The sequence below is a fragment of the Coturnix japonica genome, chromosome 11, assembly GCF_054131305.1.
Source record: "Coturnix japonica strain WE chromosome 11, WE-NBRP24, whole genome shotgun sequence".
Taxonomy (NCBI): Eukaryota; Metazoa; Chordata; class Aves; order Galliformes; family Phasianidae; genus Coturnix; species Coturnix japonica.
In genome coordinates, this window is record NC_140673.1 from 11,770,961 (window position 1) to 11,788,910 (window position 17,950).

The 17,950-nt window shown below is 43.7% G+C and overlaps 1 protein-coding gene across 2 annotated transcripts; it reads right to left on the reverse strand.

Moving 5' to 3' along the window:
- Window positions 1-281: 281 nt before the first annotated feature.
- Window positions 282-10,264, reverse strand: RNF2 (ring finger protein 2). 2 transcript variants are annotated; one of them, XM_015869839.3, is made up of 7 exons: window positions 10,184-10,264; window positions 6,228-6,316; window positions 5,856-6,016; window positions 5,493-5,708; window positions 4,629-4,901; window positions 3,459-3,630; window positions 282-2,421 (listed from the first exon to the last, which is right to left on the reverse strand). In XM_015869839.3, exons 2-7 carry the CDS (start codon window positions 6,312-6,314, stop codon window positions 2,320-2,322), a joined length of 1,011 nt encoding a protein of 336 aa, XP_015725325.1. In that variant the 5' UTR covers window positions 6,315-6,316; window positions 10,184-10,264; the 3' UTR covers window positions 282-2,319. The 2 variants fall into 2 exon arrangements, with proteins under 2 accessions (XP_015725325.1, XP_015725324.1); XM_015869838.3 differs by having other exon boundaries at window positions 10,167-10,264.
- Between the last annotated feature and the right edge of the window lie 7,686 nt (window positions 10,265-17,950).

The window sequence follows — 17,950 nt, forward strand, 5'->3', positions numbered from 1 at the left end:
CACCAACCTGATGAGCCTGCTATGGAGTAGCCTTCCTCATCCTCTTCTTCCTTCCTTACTCAACAAGCTGACTCTTCCACTGTTTCTGTTTGTGGACAGGAGAGATAAATACCAGCACAAGCTGATTCTCTCCTTCAGCCACAAGCCAGACTTTACCTAACAGTTCACATCTCAACATCCTCCCAAGCCATGGCTGTAACCAACACAAAAAACCAACATGGCTTAACAAGGCAGAGCCGTGAAGCCATTTACAAAATAAAACAATTGATACCACTAGTAAGTCACAGTGCAATCAATGGTTTTAATCAAACAACGACGTTATATAGAATATTTAGACAACATAAATATTTTGTCAATTCACTACAACATGAACAGGAAAATAAAAGCTTCACATTCTCCCACACGATCTAAAGAACTGGGCTCAAAGTGACAGATTATTCCTAAACAGACTGCTCAGCTCCACTGACAGCTCTCCTGCTCAAGAGACTGCATGTTAACTTTGCTGTCACCCCGGGATGGTGTACTGCAACTGATATAGAACCTCCTCACAATATGCCCAGCCCCTCTGGATTATATTCAGCAGACATGCACTAATTCTCTGTATGATGCAACACTTCAACAGAAGGTAATGATTAAGTTATTTAATTAAATTTATTCCCCCAGCCTCCCAGGGCCCAAATACTTCTATTCTACAGTCACAAAGAAATGTGTGCTTCCAAGAGCCAATAATTACTCAAAGAAGACTTGTGTAGTTTTCATGTAGGGATAATGCTGATCTGAAGCAGCAGTCAGAACGGACACATATTTACAAGACTGAGTCTCGACAAACTGAAGCAATAAAAGGGTCCTTCCCTCCCAGGAGAGTCCCCAAGCAGCCAAAAGTGAATGTACCACATGTCACATCTTCATTCTGACCGCAGGCAGGGACACAGCAGCCATGCCAGGAATGGATGAGGATGTTGTTTCTCATCTATTAGAGCAAACTTTTTTTGCTTCTAGCTTCAGGTGCAAATGTGTTGAGGCTTCCTCAGGAAGTCTTACAGTACAGTCAATCTCTCATAACGCATTTCCAGTCAGACAAAATGCTAAAGGCAAAGCAACCCCCATGACATGACCACAATGTCCAGTGCCAGGGAAGAGAAGTTTAACATGCACATGAACAGCAGCTACTGGCCTTCACACAACAGCCTACTGCCAAGTTCTAAAACTTGAACCTAAATTTAAGACACTAAGTGGTAAACTTTGTCAAGTACTAAAATTTTGTTCCAAAGTGCTATGCCACATTTGTTAAAGCTATGCCAAACAAAAACAAGAAGTAATCTTAGCGTAACTTATGGTTGAAGTCCTCCCTACTCAAACTGAAGCTGAGCTAAGCTCACAGCTGGGCGGTAAGAATTCTGTAGAGCAAAACATCTCAATTTGCACTGTGTCAGAGTGCTGGAATTTAAGGGATTTGCTTTCAAAAGACATTTAAGATGATTCTTTACAGCAAGTTCTGATACATTCTTAATGAAAATCTGTTATTATATGGAACAGAGTGGGCTGTAAAACTTCCATAAGATTTTGACTAAGTTTGTGAGGACAGGATTACTACTGCAACAGGAGTCGGATGGAAAATCACAGCATGAACCAAGATTTCTACACAGGGGAGGGTTTGGGGTTTGTTTGGTTTTGTTTTGATGGAAACCTTTGTTAAAAAGCAAACCAACCTCAGGAATCACCTTGCACCAAAGCTCAGTAAGTAGCAAGGTTTTTAAAGTGTCAGTTTTCTCACTAATAGCTATATTTGTTAAAATAAAAATAAAATAAAATAAAAATTGAATAATACATCTTTCCTAGGGAATGAGATCTCCTCTAGGTGCAAGATAATCAGAAATCAATTCTCTACCATCTTTTATATGGATAACCATTAGCAAATTACAACATTCAACACATTCCTTGGCATATGTTACTATTGAATAGACTTACTTAGCCATCCAATGCTCAGTACTTCACAGAGGCTACTATAACCGTGTCAAATGTATTAGAAATCCAGATTTACCTGGATAAAATTAAGACATTCCAAACTGGAACACTCATTCAGTTATCACACACTGAGAACAAAAAAAGAGTGTCAAGCACTAAAGGAAAAACAACAACAAAAAAAACTCTAAATTAAATACAATCAAGAATAATGTCTAATCATATTAATAAGTATAATGAGAAAGCCCAAAGGCATCACATATGTATTGTCCATAAAGATAATGACAGTGCCTTCTTTTAATATTGAAGAAATCATAGCTATAAAAAGAGAGTCCCATCTCAGTTTTCCAGCACAGCTTATTTATGTTCCTTTGTTGGTGCATAGTACAGTTCCATGGGTTTGTTCACTTTCCAGTACTTCTCACTGACCAGTTCCAAGGAGAATGACCCATTTAACACCTAGAAGAAAGCATCAAAACAGATGTGAGAAGACCTGACAGTGTGCATAAGCAACAATCTATCAACAATTACTGACTTAAACAAGTCATTGATAATGTGGAAGAAGTTACTGACTAAACTCTCGTGGTCAAAAAGCAGTAAAATGAGCCATTACAGACTCCTGTCAATCTCACTAAAACAGCATGAAAAACAGCTTTCCTAATTGCACACTGTTGTAATTGAAGTGAACTTTATGTTTCCTCTGTAAACAGAGAGAGCAGCAGGTGTATTGACAGCAGAACCATCTTTACTTTTTCTTCCTTAATGGCAACTCTATCATCACCATATGATTTAGCAGAGGGTTGTTCGAGTTAGGGTACTACGGTTAGGCTGTGGTTGGACTCGATGATCTTCGAGGTCTTTTCCAACCTGGGTGATTCTATGATCATATTTGAATACAGTGCAAAATGCGCTGTCACATAACACCGGTGTATCTCTTAACCAGAAGTTTCACTTTATTCAGAAAAAATGCCCAAGCATAAGGCAGAGCTCAGAGGTCAGTCCAAGTGCAATACTACCGTCTAGTTCAGTCAGCAACTGACAGGAGGGATTTCTTCCCTAACTAAGGCTCACAGTAACATTTTTACACTGGAGTATAATAAGCTTACACTGCAGTTGAGTCCAGCCAGTAGACATTTCCTGCTTCTAGGCAGTGCTCTTCAAAGAGAGTTCTCAGGTGAAACAGTGTTTCTCCTCTCCAATTTTAACTGCTAAATGAAAGGTCAGGTCCTCACCTGAAGGAAGTCAGCTAATAGTTGCTGGCATCAGTGTGTCTTTTTTTCCCCCAAAAATCATTGGTATGCCTTCTTTTTCTATTAACCAAGCTTTTGCTACATGCATTTTCCTACAAAACAAATTAACTGCTTCTGAATGAGCAACCTGGTGCCATTAATTTTATCCCTATGTCAACTCAGGAAAAATCCAACTCCATGGATTCTAATCATATCTGTATCAGAGATGTACTGATGCTCAGTTTTCCTCTTAGAGCTTCCACTTACAGTGAACTGTCCATTGGCAGTAGCTATGTAAATAGTATACTGCTTCTCACTGGCCGTGTCAAGATTCATCTGGTTCGATTCGCCTCTGCTCCGAAGCTCTTCCAGAGCTAATCTCACAGCAAGGTACTTGGACAAGTGATCAACAGTGGCGTTGCCTGAGGTCTTGATGTATCTGCAACAGCAATCAGATAACCAGATGTTTATATTAGAGATACAGGACAAAGACACCTGGAACTCTCCCAGATATTAAGCATCATGTGTGAAAAAGCCTGTAAAGACAGTTCAGAAGTAAGAGTACTGATTGCTTTCACCCTAAACAGGTAGTCAGCTTAACAAATTATATTGTTCCAAAAGAGTACTTGCATCTTTTTCACTCTCCTCCAGTCCGACACACACACTACAGGAGCCTGCCCCAAAAGCTTTGCTTTCTCTTTGTCTTTCAGAACAACTCCGAGAACTCCCTTAGAATTCCAAACCAAAAAGAAATGCTGGATGAAGCTTATATTTAGTAATACATTTCCTGGCGCTACATAGAAATGTCTCATCAGAAGAGAAAGACAGGAGGAGATCTGAGGGAACTTCACAAGATCGCTCATTGCTGCGATCCACACTTTGCAGTCTGTGCAAACAAGACAATTACAAAGATATCAACAATGACAAACACAGTTCCTATCACAAAAAGAAAGAAAATCAGTTTGGGCATTTGCTCACCCCACTTGACCAGTCACTTGAAACACTTCCAAACCCTATAACCACAAGTAGTTGTAGAACAGGTACATTTATTTGGCCAGCTGGGTACAAGGGGGATAACTCCTTCCTAGCCTGCACACTGAAAGCAGGTGAACACCTCTATTTCTAGAGAGGAACATGCATATTCATGGTACAAGGAGTGGTTAGTACAATTAATTCTAGAAATTCATTACAATACACCCCAAACTCCACCCGTCCTATTGTTTGTGCTCAACTACTCTTACAATTTTAACAATATAACAGATTAGTCCTTTATTCAGTACCGTCTATCTGACCTGCAATAAGAAGGGTGCATATGTTCAAACAGGAGGTGCTTCAACCAAAGCAAACTGATTTCTAAAAGCCCCAATAAGTTATAAATAGAAAATAAAAACAGCAGGGATTAAACCAGAATATACAAAGAAGAATAAAGCCATTTACCTCGTCTGTGCACTGTCATCATTCTCCATGAGGGTAGGATGAGGCCTGAAGACTAATTCTATTTCACTGGCACCATCCAGCACTGGGTCTATGGCCACAGCTGCGTTGCTGTTGTCCAGTTCTAGGCCAGAATCATCTGATGTTTTGGTCCTCTTATTACTAGGCCCTGCTTCCTGATTGCTGTGGGTCGAGGCATTGCTGCAGTGTGAACTGTCACCATTATCTTCTGCTCCACTGCCATTCTCAATCTGTTGTTTCTTGCCCCTCTGTAACCTGGTGAGAAATAGGTAGAAATAAACACTGATCCTCACTCAGAACTCATCCAACCTGTACAACACCTCTATTCTCAGACAAGCCAGAAGCTTGACCTAACATGAACTATGCATTCACAAGCACAAAATACTGCAGAGATACTTAGACTTAAAAAAACAACAACAAAAAAAAACACTTAAAAAAAACCCCACACATTCTATCTAACAAAAAGATAACCATACACAAAACCACACATTTTCCCCCATTCCTCAAATGCATTTTAGGCATGGCATCATTTTAAACTTCATTCTGTTAGTTTTACCCCTTACACAAAAGGGTTATGAGTCATGAATTCATATGTGATTCGGAACAAGCACAGTTTATCAGAATAAAGTTTGGGGTCTCCTTTCCAACTCCCCCCTGCAGCCTTCTCCTCCCCAGTCTCAACAAGCCCAACTTCCTCAGCCATTCTTCACAGGAGAGCTGCTTCAGCTCACTGAGCATCTTTCTGGCCCTCCAACAGCTCCAAGTCTTTCTTGTGCTGGGGGCCCCTGGCAGTACTCCAGATGGGGTCTAATGAATGATACGTGAGCAAATTATGTGACTCCATACCTGTTCATAGCCTGAATCTTTAGCCCTTCCTCAATGCTATGACTTAAAGCCTGCTGGTTATTGTGTTTACTGATTCTTGCCAGCACTCTCTCCTGATGCGCTTCATATTCATCACGGCTTGGATAAATCTTACTGATGAGAGCATCAAAATTGGGATCAGGTCGCAGCGATCTTTTTGACACCAGCTTTTTACGACACGTGGGACATTCTTTGTTGCTAGACGTGAATAAGGAAAAGGAACAATATTAAGTCTGTGCCAGTGACAGAAGTCAGTCTTAATGCTGCAACTGTTAGAGAAAGGATTCCTTGATCACATTTTCATATGAAGGGAAATCCCATTTCCCTGTCCTGCTATTTCCATACCCGCTCCTGAGGGCTGTAATGATACAGTCAGCACAGAAACGATGCAAACACTCTTTTGTCGTCATGGTATTTTTTAACATATCCAAACAAATGGGACACATGAGTTCACTGTGCAGGCTCCTGGGTGACACCACGATTTCCAAGCCATCGGTGATCGCTTCCTGGTGTAAAAAAATACAAAGTAAAAGAGTTTGTTAAGAAAATTTCACACAGAGGCTGTACGTGTTACTACCTTTAGACAAAGACATAAGAATACAGCAAGGAACGTATTCAGCCACATCAGGAAAGGAAAACCATTGACCTCAAGTTCCAAAAGGTTTAAATAAAATAAAGAGCAAACTGCCCAAAGGGCAGCTCTTCAGCACACATTACCTGAGGTGTTCTTTGCAACTCGTACAAGCTGAGTTCCCAGGTCTTGCTTAAGGGCTGTGTCCCATTGGTCTGCACAGCTTGAGACATGGCTGGAAGCAGAAGAGAACAAAATGGTACAGTCAGGAGTGCCTGGCTCCAGAACCAGCTCCCCTCTCTCCCAAGCCAGCCTTCTTCCAAGGTATGTGTTCTCCAGGGCCTCCAGCCCCTGCAGCCTTAGTGCCCACAGTACAGAAACACAGCAGGAAACCACTGTGGCACTGCAAATCCCTGGCACTACCCCACTCCAGAAACATTGAGGGAACTCCCCAGCCATGAGTGCTTCACAGAACTCCATTTGGGCTGCTGAGCAGAAGTGAAATAGAACTGAAAGGCCCAGAGTATGGGCTTGGCACAGGGATGGCACTGGCAGCCTGCACAGGATATGTTCTCACACACACACACCCCAATCAAATTAGTTTCTTTTATTGCCTTTTTATTTAAACCTAGGCTTGTACTTCCAGCCCCTTAGAACTTGCATTTAAAACTAGATTACAACATGTAATTCATCAGGTTCTACAGGAAAAGGGTCGACCTCTCTTACTTTATAAGCTTTAATTAAGAGCAAGGAAAGCAGCCCCACAAAGATTATTATACCTGTTCTTTCACAAGCTCATATGTTAGCTTTCTCACTTTACAGAAAAAAAAAGCCAAATCAGAAATAAAGCCTGACATAAAGTAAGCATGATCTTCACTTCGTAAAGAGATTTGCTGGAGTACCCCAGAAAAGCCTGCTTCGAACATTACACAGCTCCACAGCAGCAAAGAACTGCAAGGAGCAGTGGTCCACAACAGAGATCACCACATGCACAAGCACATACTGTCCAAACCTCAAGTGCTCATGCTTGTTAGCATGATGGTGGCTGTTCCAGTGCCAGGCTGCCAGCCAAAATACCAGCAGAAGTACACGAACATCAGAAGTACGTGAACATTACTGTAACACACAGGAGGCCACACTGCAAGAGACACAGTACAAGTGTCATGATATATAATCAATCAGCTTTATTCTAAAAGCTTCTCATATGAGATGCAACATGCTCAATTCTCATCTTAAAGCATGTAGTGAAAGCACTTTGGGATTGAAAGAGGAAAAATATTAGCCTTAAAGCTGGCTGAAAGCAGAGAGATCCACGTGGCCCTCTTGAACACTAGCGAATGCCTCCTCTGCCTCTGGTACACAGAGCCAAGATCAAAACCCAAAGTGCAGGATGTGGCATTTGGTCTTGTTGAACCTCATCCCATTGGCTTCAGCCCAACTCTCCAGCCTGTCCAGATCCCTCTGTAGGGCCTCGCTACCCCCTGGCAGATCCAGCTTCCAGCCAGCTTGGTGTCATCTGCAGACTTACTGAGGGTGCACACGATGCCAGGTCATCAACAAAGATACTGAAGAGGACAGGCCCCAGCACCGACCCCTGGGGAACACCCTGCAGCCCCCCCAACCACACCTCTTGCTTGAGGGAAGCCATCACCATCAGGGTGATGTTTGGTGCCCTCATCATCCAGACAAGGACTCTGCACTACTGTGAACACAAGGAAAGCCTCCAAAGTACAACAAGAAACAGGAGCATGATAACTTCCACATTTCATTTGTTAGAGAACTGCTCCTGTCCACACAGTGGCTGCCCCAGCCATAGCAGGAGCCAAGGCAGAAGGCTCAGCAAGTTGCTCACACCTGGAAATGACCACACCATATTCTGACTGCAGTGATTTAGAAGCCAGGTCTGCTCCCACTTCCACTAGGAAACCAATGTGGTCTGATATGTTTCCTATTAGCAATTTTGACAACAGAAAACACGGATTCCCACTCAGCCACTCCCTTACCAGGCCACAGGACCAATTCTGCTGCAAGAGATGCTGCACAGGCTCGAGACAAACATGCCCTAAACGGGGCGCACTGCTTTCCCTAAGCCTCTGGGACTGCACAGAGTCAGCTACCTGGTCATCTTTCTCTTTGGCATACAATATATATCCATCACATCGCATTAATAAAATGGCAGGAAGTCACAGATCTCTGATGAGTTTATGTTGTGGGAGAAATTGTGAGAATATCAGGTCAAGGAATAAACTTGTTCAGTTCTTCCAGGGATATGTTTGTTAGCCACATGGATTTGCTCACCCATTTAGCAGTCAGGGAAACTAATCACAACTAGCAGCGACCTAATTTTCTGGGTAACAACAAAAGATGACTCCTTGGTTGTTATCTTCACCAACAAAGAGAACCAAATTCAGGCTCAGCAATGCCCATTCTCCAATCTTTTTCTTTGTATCATTTCTAAACTGCTTTTCTAGTCCGTAAAGTTAAGTGAAGGGCATTTAAGTAACAATGAAAAAGCAAGGGGGAAAGAAAGAGAAACGTTTAAGAGGAACTGAAGAAATTCATGCATGCCAGCATCTTCATGTTTAAAACAGACAGCTGTGCTACAGATGCCCACCACACTCCTGTTTCATGATAAAACAGACTCAAAAGCACCAGAACTCTGCACTGGTCATCAAAGATGCTCAAGCAAGTCCCTCTGCTCCACACATTGCCAGACATCCCCCCAGGACACACAGGGGCACTGATGAAGTAACTGCATAACTGCATCCTGCTGCTATGAAGGTGAATGCAGAAAACAAGATATTTCTTAAACATCCCAGAGCCAATCATAGAATCAAAGAATGGCTCGGGTTGACAAGCAAAGATCATCTATTTTCAACCCCCCTGCTGTGTGCATGGTCACCAACCACCAGACCAGGCTGCCCAGAGCCACATCCAGCTTGGCCTTGAATGCCTGCAGGGATGGGGCATCCACAGCCTCCTTGGGCAACTTTTTTCAGTGTGCCACCACCCTCTGTGTGAAAATGACCTCTATGGAAGCCCTGGGGTTATTTGAGTCCCAGCACTGAAGCCTGATGAGGACACAAAGCTTGGTACCAATAGCACAGATATGGCCAACATTAGTGCTGTAATAATTCCTCCCACCTCGAAGAACCAACGATGCTGATCCCTCACGCAGCCTATTTTCAATGTTACCAGATTCTGCTCAGCCACATCCTCAAACCAAACAGCTCTATCATAGCTGACAAGCTGAGCGCCAGCTCTGATGTGGAAGAATGTCAAATCCTCTCACGACAAAAGTTTCTTAATGAAAACACAGGTGAATACAAATGGCAGCACTCCCATGACAAATCAGCGCCTCATCACTGAATGAATGGCACGTTTGATTGAAGAGTTCTCCCCAAGCAAAAACGATTTCATCTGCACACCAGCCAGCTTTTCACACGCAAGCAATTCCCTTTAATCCTTAAAAGCCCGCATGCAGCTCATAGCTATCCTCGGCCGCTTCTGCACATGGCTGCGTTAGGATTTAACAGACCGAAAACCCGCATTTCAGAGACTCGGTCGTTCGAGCCAATTAGGCTCCAAAAGCAAACAGCTTACGGCCAATAACCCACACGCAGGGCCCAGGGCTCTCCGCAGGTCCCACCAGCGCAGCATTGGTGGAGACAAAAGGTCCGCAGGCAGAGCCGCAGGGAACCGCACACACCTTGCGCGCAGCGAACCGGTACCGCCATCCCCACGGCCGGGGCTGCTCTCCGTCGCTATGCGCTTCAACGTGATGCCGTGACACGGCTCAGGGCAGCCCTCCTCGGCTCCGTGCGCAGGTGCCGGGACTCGGGGCCGCCGGGGACCCGTCTTGGCAGCGCCGAGCCCAGCCCTACCGCTGCCCGGTGTCACCCAGGGCAAAGCGGAGGGGCTGAGCCTGACCGCGGGCGGCCCCCAGCACAGACCGCCGTACGACCCCTGGCTCAGCAGGATGCCCGGCCCCACGGGTGAGGGCTGGGGCAGCTCCCGGCCGCTCCCAGCAGCAGGAAGGAAGGCAGGCAGCCTTGCTTCCCTCCTGCCCACCGCCCCGTGCTCACCGCTGCCGGCCTCCCACCTCGGACCGCCGCCGTCCCCTTCCACCGGCGGAGAAGCCGCAGTCCCGCTAGCACAATATGGCGAGCGGCAGTTCCGCAATGGAGCTCGGGAAAAAGAGGGGAGTTACATATTCATGGCCGGGGCTGAGCAGGGGGAGCGCGATCGGAGATGCCGGCGTGGGGCCGCTCGTTGCCATCCTCGCCCGGCGGAGCTCCGCTATCTCCACCTCCCGAGCCGCAGCTCTGCTCCCACCCCCTGCGCTGGGCCACGCGGAGGCACCCATAGGCACCCATAGGCATCCTCTGCACGCCCGCTCAGCCTCCAGCTGCCGTCTGCCTGCCCTGGAGCAAAGCCGCGCTGTGCGGGTCCCTGCCCGGCTGCGGGAGCGCCCGCCGCCCAAGGAGGTCATACAACTTGCAAGTGCCCCTTCAGCAGCAGAGAGACGAAATAAGCGTCAGTCCTTATGTCCTGTACGTTGAGCAGGCAGCTGTTGGCACCTCGGGGCGCCTTACCGTTCACTTTTGCAGAGCTGCAATAATACTGAGTGGCTCTGGTGTCAATGGGAGTCGTAGCAGAAACTACGTTACTCAAGGATCAAAACTCACAGATTAGGGATTCTTTATTCCTTCGGAAAAGTCTGCATGGGGTATTGCATGGATTGTCAGGGGATCTTCAATCATTTCCTATTATAAAGCTCTTGCATTCAAACAACTCACTCAAGACCAGTGTGTCACCAGCATTTGGGCACTCAGTGTTGAACCAAAGATAGTCTTGGATAAGCTAGGAATAACAGAGTGTGTAGCAGGCAGTAACATAGTGGATCTTGTTTATAAAGGTCCTTTCAATGTATCCCCTAAGTATGTTGATGTATCTGACCCTAACATATCAACTCAGGGCTACAATGTACTTCATTAGCAGCCTGCAGAATGGGAGCAGACTTCGAGCATCAGTAGCATAAAGTCTTTGACCAGCTTTGATACTGAATATCAGGCTATGTTCTCTAACACCTTCTGTAATAAGGCAAAGGTGAGAGAGGATGTTGCAAAAAATATTTCAATTCTTAACAGGCGCTGTAGTCTAATAGCTTTTGTAGCTGAATGGATGGAAAACATCCCATTGTAAGCACTAAATAAACCATCATGCAACTCTTGCTGGTGTACTGTAGTACTACTACAGTAGTACTGTACCAGTATTGTTCTCATAACATCATTAAACTGCAGGCTTCTGAAGGCAATCGTATCAGCAAATTTGTTTAGCCACAACAAAGGTAATAATTGTTCTCTCTTGCACGTGCTGTCAAAGAACATCATAACTAAATGGAGAGACGCTGTTTATCTGCCTGAAGTAGCACCTTCCTGACAGTATTTACAGTCATCGAGGTACCCTAATGTGAGTGTGAATGGCTAGTTTATGATGTGCAGGTGCAGACTAGCAAGTGAAGTGAAATGCCTGGTCCTTCTTCCTTCTCCTTTAAGCTATTCATTCGGAGTACAGTGAACTTTTTGGCTTTGATTCACCAGCAATTTCATCTCAAATAGGGCAGTATTAATTCTTCTTGTCCAGCTTATTTCCACTCCGTGTTATAACTGCTCTAAGACTGAATGCTTCCAGGCTGGGAGAGTCCTTCACTTTCTCACTGAGCATTTTTGTTCCCTTTGTGCGAGATTAGAGAATGTGTGTGGCTGACATGCTACCACTGCCCTTCTGTTCTCCTGTAGCAATGAATTAGTTTCCATATGAGGGCACGAGACAAAAACACCTTTGCAAACAAAAGAATGATAGTGGGGACACTGCAGTGGGAACTTCTCTACTCCTACTCTTGAACAGAATGACTCAGGCCCACTATGTTTTCCAGGATGCCAAATTGGGTCTGAACTTCACAGTGTGAGTTGGTAGCAAAGGGAAAACCCACAGCTGAAGCACTGGGGTTTGGTGCTATTTATTGTGCTATTCTACAGGGGGGCTTCTGCAATTAAGCAGTTATTCCAAAATAATTACAAGTGAATCCATTCCTGAACCTGAATCCTGAACCATTTGGTGTTTGTACACTGAAGGCTTGGCTGGCAGTTGGTTGCTCTGCTGCTGATCTCTAGGAACAAAGAGCTGCTTTGTTTTCATTAGCTTCCTGGATGTTATTTTAGATGGTATTTTAGGAAATCCCACTGTCTGGTGCCCTCTTGGGGGACTTTTTCACACCACACAGCAGTAGGAGTGAGGTACACCTCAAAGGCATCTGTAACTAACTCATTGAAGGAGTGCCTCAATCAAGAGCACATTTTCATCTGTTCTTTCCATTAGTTGAACTTATGCAGTGATATCATGGAATGGTGAAAAATAGGTATGTGTCAGCTGTGGTCCTGTTCCTGTGAACACATGACTTAGCAAAGCAATCTGCCCACTTATTCATAATGCAACATTTGCCTCATAAATGTCAAGAGTTGCTTAAGTCAAAGACAGGCCTGCTGCTATGCTCTGGACAACACTTAAGTTTGGAGCACATGGACCTGAGATTGAAGTTCCTGTGGAGTGGAGGTGTGTATTGCTCACCCTTATGTTTCAGCTCAGCACTGCAAGTAAGATTTTGCTGTTAGAGATTCACTGTGCAAGAAGGCTTAGATCAGTTTCCACTTGTACTACAGGCACCAGTGTGAACCTAGTAAGGTCACTTAGAGTGAATGGGTTCCTGCACCTGAAGGCAATGACAGCTACTGCTTGGTATTCTTCTGAACACCATTATAAATCAGGAATCCATGGTTATATTTGATAGATGCTGCAGGCATTAGGTTAGAGTAGAGGCCTAAAGAAGAAATCCTTTCCCTTTTTAGGTTCCATCTCCACTCTTGTTATTTTCAAGTTAGGACATGGAAGAGAGATCTTCGCTATATCTGTAACTTGTTTTTAAAGCCACTAATGGGAACACTTTTGTTTTCCAGATGACCAGTAAGAACTGAGGTTAGAGAAAAACAGCTGACCTCTTTTCTCTGCAGCATCACACATCTGGTTCACATTTGCAGTAAGGAATGAGATGAGTAATATAGATATACAAATAAAACATACTATGCTTGTACATGTGCATGCTGGATGCAGAGGACTCAAATCTTTTGGATTCAGTTAAATGAGGCATAAGGCTGGTGAGAAGTACCTGACTCATCATAGTGGTTTGTAAAGAACCTGTATTTATGAAGCCCATCCTACAAGTTCTGATAATGAGAAGAGTTTGTTGAATGTCTTCATGCAGTAAGTCAAGAAAGGCAACTCAGCAGTTACTTTTCCTTTGTTTGTTTGTTTGTTTTCCTCAGATGAGGAGTTAGAAGTCTGCAGTCTGGAAGTGAAAGCCCATAGAACTGGGTGTGGAAACAATCAGTGCAAAGGCTATAAAAGCTCTTAAGGGCAAGGAAAACAAATAGGGGGGGATAGAAGAATAAGTCAGCCTTTTCAGACAAAGGAAAAGGTGAGTATTAATGTACAGTCATTCTAAATTTCTGACAGGTTAATTCCACCTGTCAGATATTTCATACATTTTATAGTTAAAAACTGACAGAATTAGTTGTGTGTTAAGCAAGTTAAAATTTATCCTGTTTCCATCACCTTCTTCATAGTAAGTTAAGTGGAAAGATAGATAATGTGCCTCAGGTTCCCAGTCATTCCATATGTATTTTTTCTATAATGATTGTTGCAGTGGACAATCATGGTCAGAACAGAACATTTACATCACATAACATTGTGGTCTGTGGGGACAGCAAGTTTACAAAGCCATTGAAAGTGGTTTTGGAGAGAGCTGAGGGGAAAACTACAATGATTATCGTTGTGACAGTCTCACTGGGAATCTGCTTAAATCTAATTAACATAACAGTGGCAGCACAATGACAATCGAAATTAGTAGGGCTAAAGAACTCTTCTCTTATGTAGCCAGTGTGACTGAATAAGAGAGACCTTGGAATGAGCGCAGAACAGGAGTATTCATGAGGGTGGTTAATGGATCAAAGAAGCTTTTGTTCTTTTGTACTCATAACATTAAGCTGGAACTTTGTTATTATTATTAATATTCACACCATATATTCTAAGCACCAGTTTAAGGTATTCTGAGTTGGTTTCTCTACATCTACATGATCTTGAATTGACTGTATTACCAAGATAGCCTTAGTTCTCTGAATTGTACCTATATTAGATGTATGGAGTGAGCTGAAGCTGAAGTTTCACGTTTGTAAAAGCAAGCTACGCTACGGGTTTGAGATGAACTTAGAAAGCTAAGCAAAAAAACTGTGGAAGGCAGGAACTGCCAGACCTCACCAGAAAGACAGAAACCTGTCTAGAAGTGACTAAAAGTCCTTTTATTAGGACTTTTTTGTGGGGGAGCCACATTTCAGTCTAATGGCTTCAAACACAGTTTAGGATTATTGAAAGGAATGAAAGAAAGGAAGGAAGGAAGAAAAGAGAACAGAGTGATTCTTTTCGTCCACATGACTATATGACATAAGTCACCTGTACTTTAAAAGAGAAGTTGCTTTGAAAGCTTTACTTTTTCTCCAAGGTCAAAACTAAAGATTTTGGAAAAAACTTGAAGACAGCAGAAGCAAGTAAGAGAAAGTGGTAGTGAAAGGAAACTGGCAATAGATACCAAGGCATTTGCTTCCGTTACAAAAGTAAGCACTATTGGAAGCTTTGTTACATTCTTTTCTATTCTTTACAGAATTGTCTACTGTGTTTCTGGAACCAATTTACTGAAGTAAATCATACAGTAGGTGGTTTCAATTTATAACATCTTTGTGTGTTCCTTTTCCCTCTACTTTTGATGGTTTATTTTGCAGAAGTCAAGTGGATTGGTGCGCATCGGGAAGTCTTCAGGGGAGGGATGACCTAAATCCACAATGCAACTACAAGAAAGAGCAAATTGAAACAACCGGAGTATCTGAAAAATAGAATGGTAAAGTTTGGTGGGTCGAGAGGGACTGGACCAGAGGAGGAGGAGGAGCGCAAATTCTCTTTCCAATAGGCTACACAAGTAAAAGAGCAGAAGAGGGCGCCAGATAGCAAGGAGTAACTTTTAATGTACTGATAGACATCTTCATTAAAGGGAACGGAATAGTCTGAAATCTTGGCTGAGGTTGTATTTTGTATGGGGTAGGGTGGACAACTGGACATCCACACCTTTGGTAATCACTGCACTCAACATTCATTGCAAGAGCCAGGATATACGAACATTGATTAAAAATGAGATTTCTGTCATTCATTCATTCAGCCTTCATTCAGTTAAAAGCATGGTCTTCATCACTCCATTATAATCTAGGTGTATGAGAACAAACTCAGTAGGAACTGTACAGCTTCCTTTATTTTTAGTCACATAGTACTTCAGTTACAGCCACGTGATGCCAGTCTCTACCCTGAATTGGTTCCTTGTTAAACTAGCAAAATCACTTGCAAATACTTAAGTCAATATGTTTCAGGTTGGCTCGGTGCTCCCAGTATATTGAATCAGGCTGTATGCAGCTAGATTACAACCTTGGCACCGTTTACTTTTATGCCCACACTCAGCAGGCAGCAGAGCCATTCAGGCCACAGGACACAGGAGCACTGTCAGACAGGATCTACCCAATTCTTTTTGCAATGACAAACCTAGAATTGACAGAAACTGGCTGAATAGCAGCTACTGGTGCCTGCATCCAGTTCTGGAGTCAGCGCAAGAGAGATGTGGAGCTGTTGGAGAGGGTCCAGAGGAGGCCACAAAGATGATCAGAGGGCTGGAGCACCTGCCCTACAAGGACAGGCTGAGGGAGCTGGGCTTGCTCAGCCTGGAGAAAAGAAGGCTGTGAGGTGACCTCATTGCAGCTTTCAGTATCTAAAGGGAACCTACAAACAGGAGGAGGGGAGTCAAGCAAAAGGTGGACGATTACAGGACAGGGGGAAACGGTTTTTAAGTTGAAGGAGAGAAGATTTAGGTTGGATATCAGGGGGAAGTTCTTTACTGTGAGAGTGCTGAGGTGCTGGAACAACCCAGAGAGGCTGTGGGTGCCTTGTCCCTGGAGGTGTTCAAGGCCAGGTTGGATGGGGCCCTGGGCAGCCTGGTCTGGTATTAAATGTGGAGGTTGGCAGCCCTGCCTATGGCAGGAGGGGTGGACATCCATTGTCCCTGAAGTCCCTTCCGACCCAAACCATTCTGTGTTTCTGTACCACTAGTAAAAGCCCTCAGAATTAGCTTTTTTGAGTCCTTACTTCATCCCTGTCAGTTGCAGTTACAGTCTTGCCAAGCTAATACAGTGCTTTACCTTGCCATCCTTTGCAGATGCACCTAAATGCAGCCAATATAGCTTCTATTTGTGCAGTTCATGAGTAATTGCCCATGATGGTGACTGGAATTAAGGATCTCTAGCAGGTTCTTCAGTTTCTGTTTCCTTGTTTTAAAAGGGTTTTAATTCTGCACAACGTGAATCTCTGGAATGGCTCAAGATATCACCAGGGACCCATGAAATCATTTCTTCTCATTTATTGTTATTGTCCATGGATTAACAGTGCATGCAGACCCCTCAGCTGGAGCCAGCAGCAAAGTGGCTAGCAGTGATAGAGAGAAGGAAGGAGGAACAAGTGAGAGTTTGACCTCACAGATTTTGTTTGGATTGCTGGTCCTTTTTGCTATTTCCTCTTGCTGTTCTTTCACATATTTTGGGAAGAGAAGGGAACTGTAGCCAGACCATTATGCATGCTCATTCCATAATCTCAGCACTGTTATTCTCTCTCTGTCTCTCTCTCTCTCTGCAATTGTTCAAATAGCCATAGTAATATACCAGGGCAATGGAGACTTGAGACTAAAGTTTTAACAGGGTTTTATTCTGGGCAGTGCACCAAGCAACAGGTAATTGTTGGCAGGACTATGAGTTTAGATTTGCATACTGCTTTGAATCTGCAGCAGTGCACAAAATGGGAGTTGAATAGAGGCCTCCTGGCAGCAGGTTGGACCTTTACAATTATAATGTGTAGGCAAAGTCCTTGAAAATGAGGTGGCCGTGGCAGAACAGGGATGCCCTTGATTTTAAACTTCTGCCTACTTCCCTGTTTCTTCAGTACTTGACAGAGTACTTCAATTGCTGAGTTCTGTCCAGTACTTAGTAGGCTGGGCAAAAGGGCAAGAAGAGTGTTTATGGCTGCACTGTATTATTATTATTATGATTTGGACAAAAGCTAGCCTGGAGGTAGTTCAATTACTAAGTATTCAATTTGACATCATCATAAATAAAGCCGCTGCTGTTTCTTTCATTTATTTAGACTTGCAAGTGCTGGTTATTTGCCTGTCTGACCACACCAAGAGAAAACACACAAAGTCTAAGGCAAACAAGTCGCTTCTAGAAGAAATTCCATCTGGATATTAATAGAACAAAATTTCATGGCGAGAACAATTAAATACTGGAATAAGTGTCCCAGGGAAGTGGCAGAAATTTCTCACTGGAAATATTCAAGACTTGGCTTGACAGAGAATTGGACAACAACTTGAATACAACAGCCCAGTTTCCAGCAGAAGGTTGGACCAGATGGTCTCCAGAAGTCTTTTCTAACCTAGACTATTCTGTGATCTATGATAATACTCCTAGTCATCGTGTTTCAAAGTAAGTTGAATAACAGAAGAATGCTTTTTTCTTTCATGTCAGGAAAGAGAGGATTTCAGTGCCTATGGAAATACTAACTTTATTATGAAACAGCAAAGGAAGGCAAAGCACTAGCTGCATCTCACTCATAAACATTATTGCAACGGACTGTGATCAAAAGCAATCTGGTGAATCTGCGCTACGTGGATAGC